Source organism: Dipodomys merriami, unplaced genomic scaffold (genome assembly GCF_024711535.1).
Source record: "Dipodomys merriami isolate MVZ:Mamm:240054 unplaced genomic scaffold, mDipMer1.0.p SCAF_25, whole genome shotgun sequence".
Lineage (NCBI taxonomy): Eukaryota > Metazoa > Chordata > Mammalia > Rodentia > Heteromyidae > Dipodomys > Dipodomys merriami.
Genome location: NW_027203937.1, coordinates 13,437,798 through 13,459,977, shown reverse-complemented (window position 1 = coordinate 13,459,977; position 22,180 = coordinate 13,437,798). Strand labels below are relative to the sequence as shown.

Here is a 22,180-nt window from a genome sequence, read left to right as displayed (position 1 = left end):
ATTGTGAAGAACTAACACATTGGAATTAATAAAGGGAGTGAATGATGTTTCTGTGTCAAGGTTTTCTTGTTCCTTCCTGGGCCTGAGCAGCAGACATTAATGGACCTCAGAGGTTGACCAGTGCGGAAAGTAGGCATTGAAATAATGATAATGTTGATAATTATCATCATTGAGTATCTAATAGACACCACCCTTTATATGCATGGATTCATGTAAATATATTTATGATCAGTTAAATATATCTCTTTCTTTTTTTTTTGTTGGTCATGGGGTCTGAACTCTGGGCCTGGGCACTGTCCCTCAGCTCTTCAGCTCAAGGCTAGCACTCTACCACTTGAGCCACAGTGCCACTTCTGGCTTTCGCAGTGCTGACGAATTGAACCCAGGGCCTCATACATGCAAGGCAAGCACTCTACCACTGAGCCACCTTCTTGGCCTAGGTAAATATATTTCTTATCCCTATTTGTCTGATGAGGAAATAAGGCTCAGAGAAGTAAAATAACTTGCTAAAGGTCACATAGCCAGCAAGTGGTAGATCCAGGACTGTAGCCAGGCAGTCTTAAATTTTTATTCGTGTGTGTGTGTGTGTGTGTGTGTGTGTGTGTGTGTGTGTGTGTGTGTGTGTGTGTGTGTGTGTGTGTGTGTGTGTGTGTGTGTGTGTGTGTGTGTGTGTGTGTGTGTGTGTGTGTGTGTGTGTGTGTGTGTGTGTGTCCTAGGGCTTGAACTCATTTCTTGGGTACTGTCCCTGAGCAAAAAAGCTCAAGGCTAATGTTTCACCAGTTGAGCCACAGCTCCACTTCTGGATTTTGGGTGGTTAATTGGAGCTAAAAAATTTCATGGACTTTCCTGGCTGGCTTTGAACTGCTATCCTCAGATCTCAGCTGGCCATGTAGCCAGGATTATAGGCATGAGCCACCAGCACCAGACTCTTATTCTTATCTTCCTTCTCCTCTCATCTTTCTCCCCATTTTCCTTCTCTTCCTTTCTTATTTTTCTGATGGTAATGGGGTTTGAGCTCATAGCCTCATGTTTGCTAGGCAGCCACTCTACCACTTGAACCACTTCTCAACATTTGTTTTTCTTTATTTTGCAGACAGAATCTTGCTTTTTGTCTGGGCTGGTCTTGGACCCTGGTCTTCCTGGTCTTCCTACCTATGTCTTCTGTGTAGCTGAGATGACAGGCAAGGCCATGCCTGGCCTGTGTGACTGGGGTCTTGCTAACTTTTTCCCCAGCTGGCCTCAAACATTGGTCCTCCTGCTCTCTGACTCCTGAGTACCTTGCTCTTTAAAGTCACTTAGCTTTTGTTCTCCTGGGAAGCCTTCCCCAAGTCTCAGCTCTAGCAAACTCCTTTTGGTTTTCAAAGGCCAGCCCAAATGTTGCCTTCCTATTCATCCCCATCTCTAACCAGGAAGGGAGATTGCTCTCCTGCCACACTTTGTTCTTTTTAACTAGTTATTGCTGGTCCTGGACTAGAAGCTGTCCAAAAATATATGCTTTAGTATCCCCAGTCCTTGATACAGTACGTGTCCATGGAAAGCCCTTGGCTTATGTTTGTAAATGGGTAACTGACCCCACTGCTTCACAGAGTGAGAAAAGGCCAGACTCCAAGACTGAGGTATATCATACCACCCCAACTGGGCTTGAAACTTTGGCCAGTTTTTTTTTTTTGTCGGTCGTGGGCCTTGAACTCTGGGCTTGGGTGCTGTCCCTGTGCTCTTCAGCTCAAGGGGAGCGCTCTACCGCTTGAGCCACAGTGCCACTTCCTGGGCATGAAACTTTTAGGGAAACCATCATACTCTAGGTGCAGTGGCTCATGCCTGTCAATCCTATTTCAGAGGCTGAGATCAGGAAGATCACTATTTGAGGCCAGCCAGGGAAAAAAGTTCATAAGATCCCTGTCTCCACCAATAAGTGGGCCTAGTAGCATGTACCTATCATTCCAGATCTTTGGGAGGCTGAGATTAGGAGGATTACAATCCAGATTCAGGCCCCAGCAGAAAGTGAGACCTTATCTCAAAATAACCAATGTAAAAAGATCTGTAACAGCCAGGTGTTGGTGGCTCACACCTGTAATCCTAGCTACTCAGGAGGCTGAGATCTGAGGATCATGGTTCAAAGCCAGCCCAGGCTGGAAAGTCCCCATGAGACTCTTATCTCCAATTAACCAACAGAAAACCAGAAGTATAGCTGTGGCTCAAAGTTGTAGAATGCAAGCCTTGAGCAAAAGAGCTCAAGGACAGCATCCAGACCCTGAGTTCAAGCCCCACGACCACCACCACCAACAAAAGAGCTAGAGTTATATCTTAGTAGTAGAGCACCTGCCTAGACTTTAAATGCCCAAAACTGCCAAAGAGAAAAAGAAAGAAAACCCTCATGCATCATTCAGCCTTTCTTAGTCATGTCTTACATTTCACCTCAAAGTGTACATCTTTGATAGTTGTAGTGTGTGGAAGTCATGAGGTAACAGAGGAAAATAGACAAACAACCCTGGGATATTTTGCTGACCCAGTCCTCAAAAACAGCAGAACAAAACACTCCAAACTCAAGCTGGGGCTTCGGCCAGCAGGGCAGCAAGTCAACTTGGACTGAATTCAATGAATGGATCCTCCTCCCTTTTTTTTAGAGAGGAAATGTTTTTTGATTTGTCTGCACGAATTTCATCAGGTCCTAGAAGATTAAATATGTAAGTGGGCTCCAGACATATGTTTTGCTCTGTCTCTCTGCCACATGTGATCTGCAGGTTGTACCAAAGCATGGTTTATGGTGCTGACAGCCAGGGTACAAGGCTCTTGTCTTCCTAGCTGTTGTCCTTGTGTATCTCAGCTGCTTCACTGTGTTCAACTGCAGGACTTCTGTAATGAAGAAACTCTGGTGGGTGGCAGAAGCAATATAAATTTCTTTTTTCTCTGCCTGAAGGCTGGCAGACTGGGATCAAGGTGAGCAGGGTTGTTTTTTCCAGAGGGCCTCTCTTCTTGGCTTGTGGATGGCCAGCTCTGTGGTGTTGGCTACCTTCCCTATCAGTGAGTTAGGGACAGTGAGTTCAGAAGGAAGTGAGCCTAAGTAGTCCAGGGGAAACAGCTCACAAATTTGCAGTGGCGTGGCTTCAGATGGCCAGGGCTGGCTTTTGTTTTATCCACGATAACTTCAAAACACAATTTTATTTTATGTTGTACCACACAAGAATAGAAGCTAACAATTATAAGCTGCTGTCAATTAAGTCTCATTCTGACCTTAGAGATGCTGGAATTTGAAAAACTATGTGTTTTAGGATTGACAAGATAGAGCATCCTGTTTCCTGGCTTTTGGAAGCAAGGATGTATTAAAGGAGGAACAGCAGGGCCATGTGGCTGGGGCCTGATACTGGCAACTACACAGTATCACATGTCTAATAGAGAAGTAGAGTGGTGGAGGGTCAAGCTAAATGAGGGTTATCCTTGGCCAAATTAAATCTATTACTAAATAGATAGCTAAATCTAAGAGCCAAAAGGCTCCTTAGGCCTTTCTCCAAAGCTGCTTTGCACCGACCAAGCGACAGAAAGAACTCTGAAGTAAAAGGGGGCTTTGCATACATGACACAGAGTATGGGAGAGAGAGGACTGGGAGTCAGGGCCTGGGCCTGACCTTGCTTCCTCTCTCCCTGACTGTGGCTTGGGCTGGTTGTCATGGGTGAAGCAGTAGAGCTCAGTCACTCACGTATATAGGTGAGCTGAGGGGCTCCCTTCCTTTGAAGGTAGTATGCTCAAGGCTGGCAATAGAGTTTTCTGCATCAAGAGAGCTCTGTTCAGTGTGGAGAGGAGTGAAGATGGCAGAGGGGGCACCCAGAACTCATGCACTTTCTCCTCCCATATTTATTTATTTATTTGCTGGTCCTGGGGCTTGAACTCAGGGCCTGGGCTCTGTCCCTGAGCTTCTCTGTGCCCAAGGTTAGTGCTCTACCACTTGAGCCACAGTGCCTCTTCTGGCTTTTTCTGAGTAGTTTATTGGAGATAAGACTCTCACGGACTTTCCTGTCCAGGCTGGTTTTGAATTGCGATCCTCAGATCTCAGCCTCCTGAGTAGTTAGGATTACATGCATGAGCCAACTGTGCTTCAAAGCCTTTCCTTATCTTCACTGTCTCAGATAGGTAATGCAAGGGTTCTTTGGTTCTTCTTCTTCTTTTTTTTTTTTTTTTTGTTATGTACTCTAGGTTGGACTTGAATTTGCAGTCTACCTGTCTCCGCCTCCTGAGTTATTTTTACCCCTCTGGGGTAAAATGCAAGGAATCATTGACATTGAGAAAGATGGCCTTGCCTGCTAATACTTCATGGCAGAGCCAGGGTCTGGACCTGTACTGCTTGACTCAAATCCAGTTCTCTTTCCTCTCCACATTTGATGGTGAATCATAAGTTTTCTTTTAGCACATCACCCTCAGATTCTGTGACACAAAATAGCCAACAAATGACACATCTTGATAGTCTCCAGTAGATTCCCCTCTCCTTTCGCAGTTAAACATGGGAGAACCTAGAATAAGAGGCAGGGAATTCAAATTCTCTCCCCTGGCTTTTCTTCTAAAGAGATGGGAGCATTGTGCTTCAGTGGCGTATGCCTCTATCACCAAAGCTTCTTGATTATACTCACAGGAAGGTTAGCAGTCTGACTTGCCAAGAGTGAGTCCATTTACCTGGTCTCTTGATCCCTAGTAGCAATTAACAGAGTCCAGTATTTCACACTGGAAAATAGAGACCATAGGACCCCTCAGTTACTTAGTATCATATTAAAAGGTTCATATCCCAAGATGGGTGACAGCCTGAAGCCTTCATGACAGTCCCTTCATGGGCTCTCTAGTCTTTTTTTTTTTTTTTTTGGATGGGATGGTGATTCTTCTAATCCAGCTCTGCCTGGAAGAACTCTCTCATGCTGCATTTTCTCAAGTTCTAACATCAATGGCAGAGTCCTGGCACTTGGAGGCCTAGCCCTATCTTTGGCCCAAATTGAATAGAATGAATCCTAAAGGACGATTTAGTTTGGGCTCTTGCCTCAGTTTGATTGCTTAAATTAATGACATTTAATTTAATATTAGCCAAGGGCCCACTATGTGCTAGAAACTACACTTACATGCAGTATAAGCATAGCCAAAGCATCTCACCTCAGTTTCCTAGGTACTTTCTACCTAGGCATGGCAGAACATGCCTGTAATCTCAGCATTCCATAGGCTGAGGCAGGAGGATAGTGAGTTTGGGGACAACTTGGGGTGCGTGCGTGTGTGTATGTGTGTGTGTGTGTGTGTGTGTGTGTGTGTGTGTGTGTCTTAAAAAATACTTTAAAAAGAAAATAAAGCACTTTCTGTGCAGCTTGTGTGCACAGAACTCTGTCGAGGGATTAAATGAAGAAAAGGAAGTTAAATGCGTTGTAAACTATGAAATGGTATGGGCATTATGGGCTGTTGATGTGACCCACTCTGCCTGGAGACACAATAGCTCTGGCTAAAATATTAGAATTTGTTCATCTGTTTCTCTTCTCTATTAGCCTCCCCAAGGGAGGAAGGTTTAGGTTTCATCTGTACTAAGTGCTGCTGGGGATTATTATTATGATTGTTATTATCATGACTTTCTGTGATTATGTTGAGGGGACATCCTTCATGAAGGATTAATGGTTTTACTGGTGTTTTTTTTGGTTGGTTGTAGAGCTTGAACTCAGGGCCTGGTGCTGTCCCTGAGCCTCTTTGTGCTCAAGGCCAGTGCTCTACCATTTGAGCCACAGCACCACTTCCAGGATTAATGCCCTTAAAAGGAGGGCTTCCTTTCCCTTTCTACTGTGTGGACGCAGGGAAGATGGCCTTGCACAGACAAGAAAATGAGCTGTGATAGCTTAGATACAGAATGTGCTCCAAGGTCTGTGTATTAAAGACTTGGGCTTTTTCCAAGGGGAGGGCTTTTTAAAAGGAAGTTTTTAGGTCATTGAGGACATGTCCTTGAAGGAGACTGTAGGGCCCTGATCTCCTCTCTCTCCCTCCTGGCTTAAGATGCTCTGATATGCACGCCTGCCAAGAAGTGTCACCCTCATATCACCCAAACCCATGGAGCTGCCCAATATTCAAGCTCAAGAACCATGAGCAGAAGTAAACCTTTCATCATAAGTAGTCCATATCAGGTATTTCATTACAGTGATGTAAAGCTGGTTAATGCATAATTTTCAAAGGATACTAAAATCTACTTGTTATCTGATCTTGGATTTAGCAGCCTCCAGAACTGAGGGGAATACATTTTGATTGTTCAGGGACTGGAGTTGTAACTCATTGGCCCAATAAGAGCATGGTCTTGGATTTAGTTCCCCTAGCATGTAACTCATCTGCCTAATAAGTGCATAGTCTTGGACTTAGTTCCCCTAGCAACAACAGAAGCTTTTATAATTATTTTAAAGATCAGTTTATTATGTCCCACCCAAACTAAGGTATTTACAAACCTTATTAAGCAATATGCCAGGATCAGAGGTATGCTCTATGATCAGGTACCATTCAAAAGCTATATATAGAATATTAATTTAGCAAATCCTTGCAGCAACCTTATGTGGTAGCTACTATTATCTCTACAGATAAGGAAATTGTGAAGGTAGGTAATTGGTCTAAAGCTGCCTAGCCATTAAGTGGCAATGCCAGATTGGGTCCTAATCATTATGATTCCAGTATCTTTAATGTACTTTTAGAAGGCTGGCATGTCTGCAGAGAGCTAGGAATTTTGGGTCTTTTCTAGTGCTATAGAAGAAAGTTGAAGTGAGACTTTGGAGCAAGAGAGAACATCATGGGGCTAGAAATGTCTTACTTCTAAAGAGGATCTCAAATGGATATCAAGCACTGAGTGCTGAGCATTGGTGACATAAAGAGCCCCTGCATTCACAAACATGCAAGTCAGTAACAGAGATGGAGGTGTTTTGGGTGTTGGTGGCTCATGCCCATACTCCTAACTATTTAGAAATTAAGAGATCTGAGGCTCCTGAGATTAGGCAGACAAATCCAGAGACTCATCTCTAATTAACTAGTGAAAAGCTGGAAGTGGAGGTAGGGCTTGAGTGGTAGAGTGCCAGCTGTGAGCAAATAAAGGCAAGCTACAAATGGAGGCCCTGGGTTTAAGCCCCAATACGGGCAATGGAAAATAGAGAGGAAAAGAGGGAGACAGACAGATGGACAGAGCAAGAGGGAGGTGTTGCAGATGGCTCACTTTCTCTGCAAAGCCCATTGTATGCCTCTCTTCCCAGCGTGTCAGTGATATTGATGGCCTGAAATCAACCATATGAGTATAATCACCCCATGAAAACTGGCCTGGGTTCCAAACCAGGCCTATCCCTCGGGAGTTGGTTGTGGACTTCTTACCAGTACCACACTGCCTGTGAACACTGCAAGTTGATGAGAACTATTTCCTCTGGTATAGGATAGCGCTAGGTAGTTTGGACTGACTGTCTGGTGGAGTCAAGAAGGGGGGCTTATGCAAAATGCTGAAGGACACACTGATGCTCTGAAGGCAAGGCAGTGAAATGCAGTGTGTGCTGTGATTCTGTGAAACCATGGATGTGATGGAGTGTGGCAATCTGCAAGTTTTTGAAGAGTTTATCAAGCAAATTCAATACAAGATTTATAAAGAGAATTCATTGGGGGGAGAGAGAGAGGACTCTTTGTTCTTTAGCTGGGGACCAATTCCTAGAGGATTTCAAAGGTGGCTCAACTGGGACTTTACCCAATTACCAGCAAAAGGGAACACAGGCTTTCAGAGGGACCTGGCATAAGGAAAAGAATGGACTAATCTAGCACTGCCAGCTAATGTTGACAAAGGTTTTGAAATGCCCTGCTTATTGGGTAGCAAGGGTCATATACTTTCCATGATAATCAGTCACTACCTCAAAGCCTATTTTATCTCCCTTTGTGTCAGGTAGGCTTTAGGCGCTCCATGATTGTCTGGCTTCCACAGACTGCCTTTTTCTCCTCAGAGGCTTTTGGTCCCTGTGCTGTAGACTGGGTGTCACTAGATTGTCTCTTCAATTCTGCTGATAATATACAGTCCCAAAGATTCTGCAGACAGGGTTTTGAGAGAGGGCAGTAGGCTGTCCATGTAGATGGAGCTCTAGAGCAAGGACCACAGGGCCTGGAAACAAGCCTGGGCCTGTTATGAAGGTTGTTTTGCTCCAGGAGAGGATCATAGCTCCTTGTTTCCCTGCCAACTGCCATCATCAGTCCTGAGCCTCCTGGGACCCAGAAAGATGCAGATGGTCCATATGGAGAGACTGTGGTCTAAGAAAGGGATAGGCTGCTGCTTTGGCCACAGCTGACCTTGGCTGAGCCCCCATCCACACAGATGGAGTGTCAGGAATAATTTGTAACAGGAATCTGGAATTGGGGTGCTATGTTTAGGCTGCACAGTGGTTTACAAAATGGGGAAAGGGGCTGTGTGGACACTGAGGTGTAGGGTACAGGTTGGGTGGGGACTCTGGCCCAAAGACAGACCAGAGATCATAGAGTGGTGCTTGCGGTGGCATTTGAACTGGCCTTCACACACAGAAGGGCCTTGTTAGGCTGGGCCCCATAGTGGTCATACCTAGGTGCCTAGAAGTTTCCTGTGGCATCCTTTCTGGTCATTCCTTTGCATGGTTGGGACTACACCCAGGGCAGAAACAGTCAAGTAGCTGATGCAAGCCTAGAGTTGCCCCCTGGGCTGGGATAGAGTCCTTGTAATATGGATGAGATAGCACAGGGAGGGAGGGGTTTTACAGTGATACAACCCTGCCCCCAGTACCCCACTTTGGCTCCCTTCTCCACTGGGAAGGCACCCCTGCCTCTCTTACAGTTTTGCTAAGCTGAACCAACCTAAGTCACATGTGGACCAGATGGGATTAGGTTGGATGTACTCCTGTCCTAATCCATTCCTCATGCCACATCCAAGTGACAGTGCACACCTACCCTCGGTTGTTTTTCCTGCCTGGCTGCCAAATCTCTTGTGCTTTCTGTATAACTGTGTTCCTAGCTTATCCTGTCAGTATCTAACCTACACTCAAGGGCCTAGCTCCACCATCCAGACAGCCCTTTTGAGAACTGTGTTCTTTTAGCATTTTCCAGACTGCCTCATTCTCTGGGCCACACAAGAAGTGCCCTGTTAAGGGCTTGTTAGCTGTACTCTCTTGGGGCTCTTAAAATGTACAGTAGAGCCCCATAACTAACTCCTGAAAGACCTTGTGCTCTGTGTGCTAGGGCTGGTTGGGATTTCCAATAACTTTCTTAAGGCTCATAATCCAGGAAGGTGTGAGTTGTTACCCAATGAGGAAAACAATCAGAGAAGCTCAGTAACTTGGCCAAAGTTACATAGCAAGTGAGGGAGCCAGGATTTAAATCTGAGTCTCTCTGATTCAAGACTAGGGTTTCTTCCCCATGGAAAACAGATACACAATACTAATCATTTGTCTTTATTCTCACATACATTATTTCATTTGATCCTCACAACATCCCTGTGAGGTAGGTAGGGTTATGTATTACTGTTACGCCCATTTCACAGATGCAGAATCAGAGGTGGCTCAGTGAGGTGCATAGTCACACAACATGTTAGTGGCTTTACAGGTTCCATACTTTCTCTAAAGTCAAGTTGCCTGAATTAGGAAGCACCAAAAATATGGAGAAAGCAGTTTTATGGAGAGAAAACAGGGCAGTAGTGATTTACTAGACTTCATTGAATTATTTTGCTGTAGTTACAATTTCTACTGTTTAAATCTGGCCTACTTTGAGGGGTTTTCTGAGTACCACTGGCCTGGTGGCCCAGGAGAGCTGTTAGAGATTCATGGGTTCAGCTGTTCAAGGGACAAGCCTTGTTGTCTAAAGGACCTGGCTTTGACTATGGCCCACTATTCAAGCTTCCTATGCACAAAGTGTAAGTATGCAAAGCCCTCTGCTTGGTCCACCTCATATGGATGTCTGGGTCAAGCCCCTCCCCTATGTGGACTTCAAAAGCCACTTTTACTACAAGGATGAATCATGATGTGCGGTTTGTGGGCCCGCAAGGCTCATCATCCACAGGGAAGTGGTAGCTTGGGGTTTCTTACTCTTCATGAATCCCAAGGAGGTCTACGGGACAGTTAGGACTAGACAGGACTATATGGAAGGTTGCCTCTTTCAGAGTAGTATTGTGGGCCAGACACTTACTCTAAAGGCAGTGTGAAGGTTTCGATCACTCCTGGTTTCTTTGCAGGACCTCATCTCCTTCCTCTGGATGGTCCTGGCAGTGATATTTCAGCTCCCAAATGAAAATGGTGAGGAGGGTGGAGGAAGTGGGGGGTCACAAGCAAGGTAGAGCAATAACAAAGGGGGATTGATTTGCAAGGTATGGAAGTGGCCAACTTTGGTTCCAAATATCCCAAGGGCAATTCAAATTCTGAGTAATAGTATTTTCGAGTAAGTGTCTGGCTTCTTGCTTCTTGAGGTGACTGGAAAGTTACACAAATAGGTGAGAAGGAAGGGCTGGAACCGAGATCTAGCACACGGCAATGGCAGGACTGATTTTGGTTCAATATAGGAAAGTTTTCTAACAGCCAGAACCATCCAACTGTGGCAGGAGCTGCCTTAGGAATAGTAAGCTTCCTGACACCGGGAATATGTAAGCAGGCCTATGTGATGCTCATCCTCAAATGTGCTGGCATGTCCTGGAGACAGGGGAGAACTAAACAACTACTAGATTATTTTCTAACCCTGAGAATCATAATGTTTGTTTAAACTGACATGTTTCCATGACACTTCCAATTTAGGGGAAAAGGATTACAGAAGTGAAGCAGTAGGCTGGATCATGAAGTGCCTTTCATTATATTGGCTCCAGGGGCTTTCACAACTTTGCAAGGACAGTGGTTCCTTTCTGAAGCCAGAAATCACTAGATTCAGCCTCAAGCAGAACATCCTCACTGTCTGAACCTTGCCCAGTTACTCACTCCTTTAGGCCATACTCAACTTTCTCCCTGAGTGGGGGCCACAAAAGAGCTCTTTGAACACACTACATTCCAGGCCAGCCAAACATGGTCACCCTGGGAAAATGAGTCTAAGATCATGGCGCATCCTAAAGAAGGAAGAGCAGGCATGATTGGATCTGCTGAGCCCTCTACATCCTGAGAATCCAAAAGGAACCTCTTATTCTCACTTCACACTGTCTTCTCCCAGAGGCTCTTTGTACAGATGGGTAGATGAGGCACTGGCTAATGGTACAGAGATGAGTCCATGACAAAATGGCTTCTCCTTTGTCCTGGCCACCTGTGGACTCCTCTTGTACATATCTGCTGACACTTGTCATAATAAACTGCCCATTTCCAGCTCAAAATGGCAAGGAAAAGATGGTTCTGTTCAAAGGACAAGTGGACTCCAAAAGGTGGATTTCATTATGAGGGAATCAAGTCCTGCTACGCAATGAATGCACATTAGTATAGTCCCCTGCCTCATACCACTGAAGAGACACTCTCCAAGGCCTTGGCTGATGTGGAGCTTCTTGGGAAACCCACCCCTATGTGGCTCCTTGTTTTTTTTTTTTTTCTATTTTATCTGTACCGTATTAATCGAATAATCTTGTTGTTCATAAAATCTAGAGCATGGGGGTGAGAAGAATCTATGCAGAAACCATCGCTCAGAGCAATTTTCAACACCTCCTCCACGAAGACTTGGAAACTGTTGATCTGTTTATTGGCGGGTACTACCCAGAGCCTCTTGAGATTCTGCTTGGTGTACTCCTCCTCAGGCAGGCCCTCTACATTGGCCACCCAGTCCAGAGTCAGGTGGTTAGGGTCCTGTAAGTGGCTGGTGATGGACGAAAGGTTGCCATTGGAACAGTAGAAGAGCTTGGAGCCCAGGAGTTTGAGGAAGAGGCAGGATGTGCTGAAGATGTTGGCATTGAAGACCTCCATGCTGGAGGATGACAGGCTATAGATCTGAGGTGCCTCCCGCACAGTGAAGTGTACCGTCTGCACACGCTGCTTCAGTGTGATATTAAGCATGGCATTCTTCTCGGCCTTGGAGAGCTCCACCTCCTTCTCCTGCAAGGCCTCAATCAAGGGCTGTACCTGGTAGAAGTCAGCCTCCCTCCGGAGCAGGCCCATCTCCTGGAAATCCTCAGGCAGGTCTAGGTGGGAGGTCCGTAGGAAGTTGAGGATGTAGCGGAACACTTTGCCATCGCGGTCAATGAAGCAGTTGCCTTGGCTGTCCCTCTTGGTGGGCATCTTCCCACTGAACATGGCGCCGAGCATGGAGTCAGGGAAGCTGGTTAGGGTTGCCAGTGAAGTTGTGTACAACTTCCCCCCAACATTCAGTGTAATGGGGTCAGACATGGCAGGAGACTGAGATACTGGAATATACTACTGGAAAGGGAAAAAATGAGAAATGATTATTGTCTAACTAGATTTGGGTATCCATATTTCTTAACTCCTCTTGGTATACAACAACTACAATTAACTACTCCTTAGAGTTGAAATGACTTAATATTTGATGAGTGGCTGTTAGAATCACAAGGGAATTATCACACATATATTAACACACACACACACACACACACACACACACACACACACACACACACACACACACACACACACACACACACACACACACACACACACACACACACACACACACACACACACACGCTTGGGTCCTGCTTCCTGGAGATTAATGGATTCAGCAATAGTTTTGAATAGCTTCCTTGGTGACTAAATGTTTAGCGAGCTAGCCATTGCTGGTCTGAAGGAAAAGAGGAATATGTGTGTAGACTGCAGGCTACATAAGCATATTCTTTTTTTTTTTTTTTTTTTTTTTTTTGGGTCCGGTCGTGGGGCCTGAACTCTGGGCCTGGGCGCTGTCCCTCAGCTCTTCAGCTCAAGGCTAGCGCTCTACCACTTGAGCCACAGCGCCACTTCCGGCTTTTTTCTTTTTGCTTAATGTGGTGCTGAGGAATCGAACCCAGGGCCTCAGGCATGCAAGGCAAGCACTCTACCACTGAGCCACCTTCCCAGCCCCCATACATAAGCATATTCTCACCTAACAGTCCTCTCATCTCTTGACACAGACAGTACTACCATCCATCACTATTGTATGAATGAGGAAGACCCAGCCAGAACCCATTCCCCCATTTCAGGGAGGTGAAGGACCCACAGGACTCAGACTCAGACTCCTTTCTATGAAAGATATATAAATACCCACTAGCTAAAGATTGGTATGCTCAAGGAACAAATTATTTTGAGATTTAAGACTCCAGACCTAGTTACTATACCAGTGCTGCCCTATGAGTTGAATTCTTTTTTTACAAGTTTTTATTTTTGTCAGTCATGGGGCCTGAACTCTGGGCCTGGGCGCTGTCTCTCAGCTCTTCAGCTCAAGGCTAGCACTCTACTACTTGAGCCACAGCACCACTTCCGGATTTTTCTGCCTATGTGGTGCTGAGGAATCAACCCAGGCCCTCATGCATGCAGGGTAAGCACTCTACCACTGAGCCACCTTCCCAGCCCTTTCCAAGGGTTTTATGAATGGCTGTGACCATGCCATTTCTCTCTACCTACCACACTTACATTGGGCACTCAGCCCTCTGGCATGATTTTCTTTTCACGTTCCCATGCTCCTGGACCAAGCTGCCTTGTGAAGAAGATGCTCTTGGCTCTTGGTAGTCTAACCTTTCCCACCAAGATCCAGTTCCCAGCCTTCTCTGTAACTGACTATAGGATCACTGCTAATGTGTGAGTCTGTGCACCCTCTTCCTGAGGGTGCCCTTTCTTCCCCTTTGATCTAACAGCCTCTAGCATCTAGAACTGCTGAGTTTCCTTCTACCTCATGTCGGATTTTAACTTCTCTTTAAAGTTCTAGAAAGCATGGATGCCCCCTCTTACACCCTTCCAGCTTCTAACATGACCCTTCCTCAGAGCCAGCTTCTGGAATGAATGCATCAGTCTCCCCAACACTGAGGGTAGGGTACCAAGAGGAATTGGCCCCTGTACTGCCCTTCAGAAAAGCCCAGGCTGCATGTAGAAAGACCTTGCTAAGCACATTTATGGTCTACATGGACAAAAAGGCCCATGGAGGCCCTCCCAAAGTTGCAAGTACTTCTCACAAGGTGTCTGCCTTCTGAGGAGGCTGACTGTAACGAGACTCACTTTCTTGAGTAGGAAGTTGGGCTGCATGTGGGAGATGCTCAGCTGCCTTGCCTGAGGAGACAGTTCTCTTTTGATTCTTCCCCAGTCTAATGGGGCAATTTGATATTGCAGAAAAGGATTAACCATCTGGAGTGTCTGAAGAGAAGCCCATGATGAAATTACAAATGTGTTGGCAAAAGCTTGGAGCAGATGGGCTGTGAGACAGTGGGGAGGCTCAACAGAAAGGCGTGGATGGCCGCCATGGAAGGGGAGGAGTCTGCCTTTTGGAAGCAGCATCTGGGGAGGATACTAGGGGATTAGGGCCAAGGCAGGCAGATGCTTAGTGCAGCTAAGCATATACTCATTCCAAAATCTGTTTTAATCTCCCTATTTTCTTTTTCCCAGGACCCTAGTCTCTTCCACCTCTTTTTTTTCCTATGTAATAATTTGCACAATTTTTAACGCCTCTGTCATTGAAAAAAAGGCCAAATTAGTCCTCCTCTTCAAAATACTAGGTTTCATACCCAGGCTCTGTGAAAGCTCCATGGAAGGAGCTGGCTTAGGAATCAAAGGCTACCTTTCCAGACCACCCTGCAGACCACGGGCTCTCACCTCCTGTAGGCATTGGTACAGAAGTACTCAGGACACTGGGGATCAGGGCAGTCAGCGGCCCCAAGCACTCCTGAGGATCTTTGGTCAGTGCCCCGATCTCTATGTCTTTGCTTGAAAAAGCAATAGACTACCTGTTTTTCTCCCACTGTGGTGTGACTCCAGCCATCTGTCTGGAGAGGGCAAGAGTCAAAGGCAGTAGGGACAGAGGATGGCTAAAAGGCAGGCCTCTTGTTCCCTCTCCAAGTTGTGTTCTGTGGGGTTTACTCCATACCTACTAACTCACAGTCTTTCAAGGCCGTGCAAGGCCTTCACTGGGCTATCATTACAAGTCCACAGGCTGTACTGTAACAGGTCCAATGATGTGAAATGAAAGAGCAGAAACTGGCACCTTGGGACTGGGGGAGGGACATAGGGGAGGAGCTTGGTACACAAACCACCTTCAGTCTGGTGGTGTTGAATTAACATCATTGGAGCTACTGCCTATCATGTGCACCCAGTTGTGTCCTCGTCAACTCCAAATCGGATCTTCCACATGAATCAGTCTAGCAGAATTCCCCTGTCTTTAGCCCTGCTGTGAATATTTCTTAGCCATCAACTGCCCAAGACCTGGGAGGCATCCCAGATTCTTCTGTATCTTCTGTTTCTAGAATTACTGCAGGAACTCAGGTCTCATCCCTGCTCCCTCCATATTCTATATCCTTTCTCTATTCTGGTCTTCAGATTGAGCATGTACAGCACTACTCCTTGCCCCAAGCACCTTGTTCCTTCACATTCATTCTAGGTTCTGGTACTGTACAACCTCACAGAGTCACCTGTCCTATCCTTGCATCATCCTTTTCTACTTTCTCTTCTTCCTGTTAAGGCCTAATAGAGGAGCCTCACTCTGTAAGGCTGTCCCAAATCTCCTTTACATTAACAGCTTTCCTAAGACCTTGCACAAATAAATATTGTAACTCATTAATAAGTCATTAAATCAATATAGTCAGTGGGTGATAACCAGTCATAGATAGTGCTTTTCTCAACTGGTCTTTTTCTTACCTACTTTTGATCTTTATCATTAGTAGAGCAGGCTGAGCTTGTAACCCAAAGGTAGGACAGCTGTAGTAGCTGTAGCAGAGGCTGAGGTGAAAATGTTATCTGTGATTGAAAATGTTTTTTTTTTGTTTTGTTTTGTTTTTTTGCCAGTCTTGGGGCTTGAACTCAGGGCTTACTTGACACCTGTTGAGCAATACTTGATAGCAGTTTATTTTAGTTTTGTGCTGGGAACTGAACCTAGGACCTCGTGCATGCTAAGCATGCATTCTGTCACTGAGCTACAGCTCCAACCTGGTTACATTTACTTATTTACTTTTTCAGTGCTGGAGATGAAACCAAGGGTCTTAAACATGCTAGGCACACGTTTTCCAAAGAGCTCCCTTCCCAGTTGTGTCCCCTACGTTATCTCCCAGAGTATGCCACCCCTCCTCTCCGTTTAGCATATTTCTTTTTTCAAGCTGATTATTATTTTTTGTTTTTGTTTTTTTCTGCCAGTCATCGGGCTTGAACTCAGGGTCTGGGCATGCTCCATGAGCTTCTTTTGCTCAAGGCTAGCACTCTACCATTTGAGCCACACTGCCACTTCCAGCTTTTTGTGTTTGTGGTACTGGGGAATTGAACTTGTGGCTTCATGCATGCTAGGCAAGCAGTCTACCACTAAACCACATTCCCAGCCCTCAAGTTGATTGTTTGGAGAAACTGTAGATACATAAGCAGCTCTTTTTATAAAGGAAATTTTGACATAAAGAACACTTTCATTAGCAAACCTATTTATACCAAGAAGTTATTCTGAGACAATCTTTATCACTAGAGAGACTTTTAGCTGTACAAGGCATATATTTATATATTACCTCCCTTCAGTCTTTTCCAAATTCCCTGATACCAACTCCCACCTACCACCTCCCTGCCCCTCTTTCTGTATTCAGAAGTCTGGGTAAAATCTGATCCCCATATAGTATGTGTGCACATGGTTAAAATAAGTTTGCTCCTGTTAATGTGTTTTACATCAACTTAATTTGTAGCAAAGAATCTAGGACAAGAAAGCTTTATTTTCCTTCCCAACTACTATTGTCTCCATTTTGCAGATGAGGAAACTGAGGCTCAGAAAGGACAGGAGCTGGCTCAAGGTGACATACCTAGTTTGGGCAAGATCTAGGATCTGAATCTAGGACAGTTTACACTTCTGTTCATTTTCACACTACAGGAACCTGTTGTGAAAGTGAGTAGAGATGCATACAGCCCTTACTCTCTCTAAGGCCAGACTGAAGTCACCCACTGCAAGCCTGGGACTCTGCCCACCTGCATCTGGGGCCAGGCCACCAGGATCCCCTCCCCAACCCCCGTTCCCTGCCAACTGACACAGGGCATGTTCACAGGATGGTCTAAACCTCTACTTCATAGCAGCCTGTAAGGTCTAAAGATAAATCAGCAAACCACAAAAAGGCAGGTTTTAAAAAGCCAGATTCAAAAAGGCAGAGGGGAATGTAAACTGAACCAGGAAACAGAAGTTCAAAGAAACCCAGTGTGGATGAATAAATACTTTTCCTTAAAGAGGAGGCTTTCCAAGAGGTAAATCTAGTTTTAATCTGCCTGTCTACTTGAGAACCAGGAAAACGAACAGTCCATTTACCTTCCCAAGAAAGCCAAGGGTGTGGTGTCAGACCAGGTAACAATACACAGTTTCTTTAAGCATGAGGCAGGGTGGGGGGTAGGGGGGAGGGCATAGTGGAGGGGGGAGGAACCTGGGTTTGGAGTTGTGGCTGCAATTACAGGGTATCCAGCTTGGTACAATAGGAAGGTGCAGTTCTAGTCTAGGGCTAAAAATCACCCTGTGTGCAGCCTCTAATTATGACATAGAAAATAGCATTTTTGAGGTCCTATAAGGAGAGTCATGACACAATCTTGAGAGTCCTACATTAAAACTTTGTCAAGGTGGGGATCAATTGCTCACTCCTGTAATACTAGCTACTCAGGAGGCCACGATCTTAGGATCATGGTTTGAAATTAACCCAGGCAGAAAAGTTCCTGAGGCTCTTACCTCTAATTAACCAGAAACAAAGCCAGAAGTGGAGGTATGCTCAAGTGGTAGAGTACCAGCCTTGAGCTGAAAAAGCCAAGCAAGGGCATGAGACCTTGAGTTCAAACCCTACACCTGGCACAAGACAACAAAAACAAAAACTGTCCTGATACCCTCAATTTGTCCCCAAAGACTTGGTGAGGAAAATAGCTAATGTACTGAGTACTTTCTTTGTAGCAAATTTGGCTAGGTATAAGTCTTAACACTGCTTCAAAGAAAGTATCACCTCTATTTTCGAAGGAGAGAGAAGCTGACTCAGGCTAGAAGTTAGGTAACTACTTCTATTCGGTCTCCCTTTTGTGTACTATCAGTGATACCAGCTGTTATAAAAACAATGACTCTACTAAGTAATGTTAATTCATCCCCCAGTCCACTTTCTGGATCTGCTCACTCATGGTGTCTAGAGATGATGCTATAAGTATATCTGGCCTGGAGCTTCCTGGAGAAATGACAACTGATGATCTTCATTAGGAAAAGGATGCAGATGCTGGCCTAAAGGTGGAATTTAGGCTAATTTTGAGTACCACAAAGAATGATGAGAATGGATTTCAGCACATTGAATTAAAAATAAAAAGCATGGTCCATATAAGTATAGAAGGAATGGTAAATCAGAAAATTCCCCTTTTGTAACTCTCCACATTAAGGCAAAGACTATCAGTGGCTATGCCGTATAAGGAACACACACTTCCTACAATCTAGAGATCTCTTCACAGATGCTTTGATTATGAGGACATTCTTCAATGGACATCAACTTGTCACAATCTTACCAATAGTCAAACTTGACAGTCCTAAGTCCATGCAACCAAGGACACGTTATAAAAACAAACAAAAACAATAACAAAGCTCTTCACTGGTGGCTCAGGTCTATAATCCTAGCTACTCAGGAGGCTGAGATCTGGCAATCATGGTTTGAAGCCAGTCCTGGCAGGAAAGTCTGTGAGACTCTTATTTTCAATTAACCACCAAAAAGCTGGAGCTGTGGCTCAAGTGGTAGAGTGGTAGCCTTTAGCCAAAAAAAAAAAAAAAAAAAGAAAAAGAAAAAGAGAAAAGCTTAAGGGACAGTGCCAAGATCCTGAGTTCAAACCCCAGAACTGGCATACCCACCCACTCACCCACCTGTACCCACCCCCAAACCCCCACACAAAGAACCTAAATTTAACTAATGATGAACAAATTAAACACAAGTAGTTGAATAGGGTTTAGATTAAAGGGTTACCCAAAGAGGTATAATCAAATGCAATGTGTCAATGGTTATTCTCCCTAGGCAAGTGCTCTAACGTGAGCTAAGTCACCTCCTTTTAGTTTTTCAAATAGGGTCCAGGTCTTGTGTTTTCTTTCCCCCAGCCAACCTTGGGCCTGGAGCTTTCTGCCTCTGCTTGCTGAGTAGCTGGGATTATAGGTGTATATCACCTCACCCATCCAATATGTGTATCTTGATGCTTCTAGTTAAAACCAATATGAATATCAAAGTTTTTCTTTGTTCTTTTTTGTTTTGGCAATTGGAAAATGTTAATTTTAGGTGCTTAATAGGCAATACTAACGTCTTGCATTTTTATTTTTATACATAATGTATTTGTGGCTATATAGGAGATGAGTATATACTTTCAATTTAGGAGCTCCTGGGCACTGGTGGCTCACGCTGGTAATTCTAGCTACTCAGGAGGCTGAGATCTGAATATCACCTTTCAAAGCAGCCCAGGCAGTAATGTCCTTCAGACTCTTATCTCCAATAAACTACCAAAAAAGCTGAAAGTGGAGCTGTGGCTCAAGTGGTAGAGGGCTAGCCTCGAGCAAAAGATGCTCAAGGACAGTGCCCAGGCCTTGAGTTCAAGATCTAGGACTGGCAAAAAACCAAACCAAACCAACTTAGCAGCCAATATCAAGATGTCTTTTCTGGGCAGGCCTGAAACAGCAATTTTCCCAGTCTCAGCTCTCAAGCAGCTAGGACTATAGGCATGAGTCACCCAGCCCACTTTCTCTGCAGAGCACTTTATCCACACTTCTTACAACTTAGATAAATGAGTGCCTGACTCTTTTGGGGTTAGGAATATCCACTCGATCCCCACAAAAGGGTTAGTTGAAACAAAGGAGGAAGAAATCTCTTCCCCTGTTTACTCAGATCCATTCTCACCCATCCTAGGCTAATGTCATCTATCAATGGGAAGCTTTACCATTCTCTCTGCCATGCTTAAAGTTTTCATTTTGAAATCTTCTCATGAATTTTCAATTGGCAATCTAAGGCTTAGGGCAAGGTCTAGGTGATCAGTTGGAAAGACATGCAAGGAAGGCTGCCACGGTGCAGGTGGATGGACAAAGCATGCTCAGCCTGAGTAATGTGTGCTCCCATAGACTAGAGATCCTACCTTCCCACCCCATGCCCACCTTTCAGTTAGCCCACAGGATAAGGACTCTGACTCACAGCCCCAAGTACAATGTAGACAAATGACCTTCACCTTCACCTCTTCACCATGTAGGTTCTCACTATACAGCCCAGACTGGCTTCAAACTCCCCATCCTCCTGTCTCTACCTCTGGAGTGCTGGGGTTACAGGTGTGTCCCATGATGCCTGGCTCCCAGTAGCTCTGTGTGTGTGTGTGCACGCACGTGCATGCGCATGCACACACTTGCATGCACCAGTACCAGGCAGCTCTCAATAGCTGTTTCTTTGTGTGCATGTGTGCATGAGTACCAGGGGTTAAACCCAGGTCCTCAGGCACTTACTTGGCTTTGTCAGTGGAGGCTAGTGCTTTACTACTTTAGCCATACTTTCAATCCACTTTCTAGCTTTTTGGTGATTAATTGGAGGTAAGAGACAGATTTTTTTTCTACCTAGAAAGGCTTTGAACCTTGATCTCAGCTTCTTGAGAAACAGAATTACAGGTGTGAGCGTCCAGAGCTTGACTAGAGCAGCTGTATCTTTAGTTTTATCTGGTCCAGGCCTTATCTCTAAGAAGCCCACAAGCTGTGTATCATCTCAACTAACCTGGTAGGGGTGTGTCTTTTCCATACAGTTGACAAAAGGTACTCTGGAGTGAGGACCTGCCACTCCACACAGAAGCCAGGTCTGAGGTAAGGCTCGAGGAGGTCTGAGAGGTAAGGGGTTGTGGGTTGTGGGTGTGAGTGCGGGGGCTATTAGGGGGGAAGGGTAAGGTGGATTGGAGGAGGAAAGCCACCTGACCAGGCAAGATTTTCCTGCTAGCACAGCAAAGTATTCTAGCTGGTGCAGACTCCCAACAGCCACCATCACCCAATCTCCACTGGCATCTTCCTGGCCTTCTTAGCTCTTTCTGCTTCACTTTGTGGTTTTCCTCTGCCCAACCACTTCATCTGAAGCATTCTGTTCCTATGGCCTTTCTTTTCCTCCCAGCTATGATAAATTCGTACACAAAGGGTTTTCAAATCAGTGTCCTCAATTCAGTCTCGCAAGGCCATAGGAGGGCTGACATTCACAGGAGCAGAGTCCCACGGCACTAACCTGGGAAGGGACAGGGTATCAGAAACCCTGTTTCTCAGACTAAAACCTTTGCCTTCCTGGAGCTCAGGGAGAAGCAGGGGTTTCGAAGCAAGGAGTGCCGAGGGTTGAGGGCGAGTTACTTCCCTTCTGCCCTGTGTTCCGCACCTGTGGACAGCGACACCCTCACAGTGTTGAGTTGTGTGAGATTTCGTGTGTGACGCACTGAGATCAGGGGATGGGCTGTTGATGGCTAGTGTCAAGACAAGGAAGGGGGGTTGTGCGCATCCACAGGCCCCTTGCTCACATCTCTACAGCAGCGCTGAGCTCCCCCCCCCAGCCCCGTCCGTTCTCGGGGGGGGGGGGGTCCCTTCTATTTTTGGATCTCGGTGCGTACTCCTCCAAGCACCATTATTCAATCCAACCCAGGGGTGCGCACTCAGCTCTGACCTCGGAGGCGCCAGGAACCCTCGGGTCTCACCTTCAGACCCCTCCCGCCCGAGGCTCCGCCCACAGTACCGACACCCCCCCCGGGCCCCGCCCGCCGGCCCTGCCCCCCAGCAGCGCCCCCTCCCCCGCAGCCGCGAGCCAGGCCGCCCCATTTCACAGATGACAACGCTGAGGCTGGGGCGGATGATGACCTCTCCTGGCAGGACGGGTGCCCAGTGGGCCCGCGTCTCCTCACCGGTAGGTCCCAAGTCCCCCTGCTCCGGCCCGCGCCGCACCCACCTCCTGCCCCGGCTCTGCAGCCTCTCCCCTCCGCGGGCGGCCAGCGCAGCTTCGCGAGGGGGCGGTGGGCCGGAGCCCAGACTAGGGGCGGGGCGGCGTGGGGCCGCGCGCTGCATTCTGGGTCTGGTAGTCCTCTCCGGGATCCGTGCGGCCCCGAATCACCCCTCGCATAAA

At 46.1% G+C, this 22,180-nt stretch overlaps 2 protein-coding genes across 3 annotated transcripts in view; one reads left to right on the top strand and one right to left on the bottom strand.

Annotated features, from left to right (window-relative positions):
- Positions 1-22,180, top strand: part of Usp35 (ubiquitin specific peptidase 35) — a 58,776-nt gene that overhangs the window by 11,159 nt on the left and 25,437 nt on the right. The gene's annotated exons all lie outside the window — the stretch shown is intronic.
- Positions 9,425-22,036, bottom strand: Kctd21 (potassium channel tetramerization domain containing 21). 2 transcript variants are annotated; one of them, XM_070034919.1, is made up of 2 exons: positions 22,007-22,036; positions 9,425-12,341 (listed from the first exon to the last, which is right to left on the bottom strand). In XM_070034919.1, exon 2 carries the CDS (start codon positions 12,309-12,311, stop codon positions 11,529-11,531), a length of 783 nt encoding a protein of 260 aa, XP_069891020.1. In that variant the 5' UTR covers positions 12,312-12,341; positions 22,007-22,036; the 3' UTR covers positions 9,425-11,528. The 2 variants fall into 2 exon arrangements, with proteins under 2 accessions (XP_069891020.1, XP_069891021.1); XM_070034920.1 differs by having other exon boundaries at positions 9,425-12,338; positions 22,007-22,029.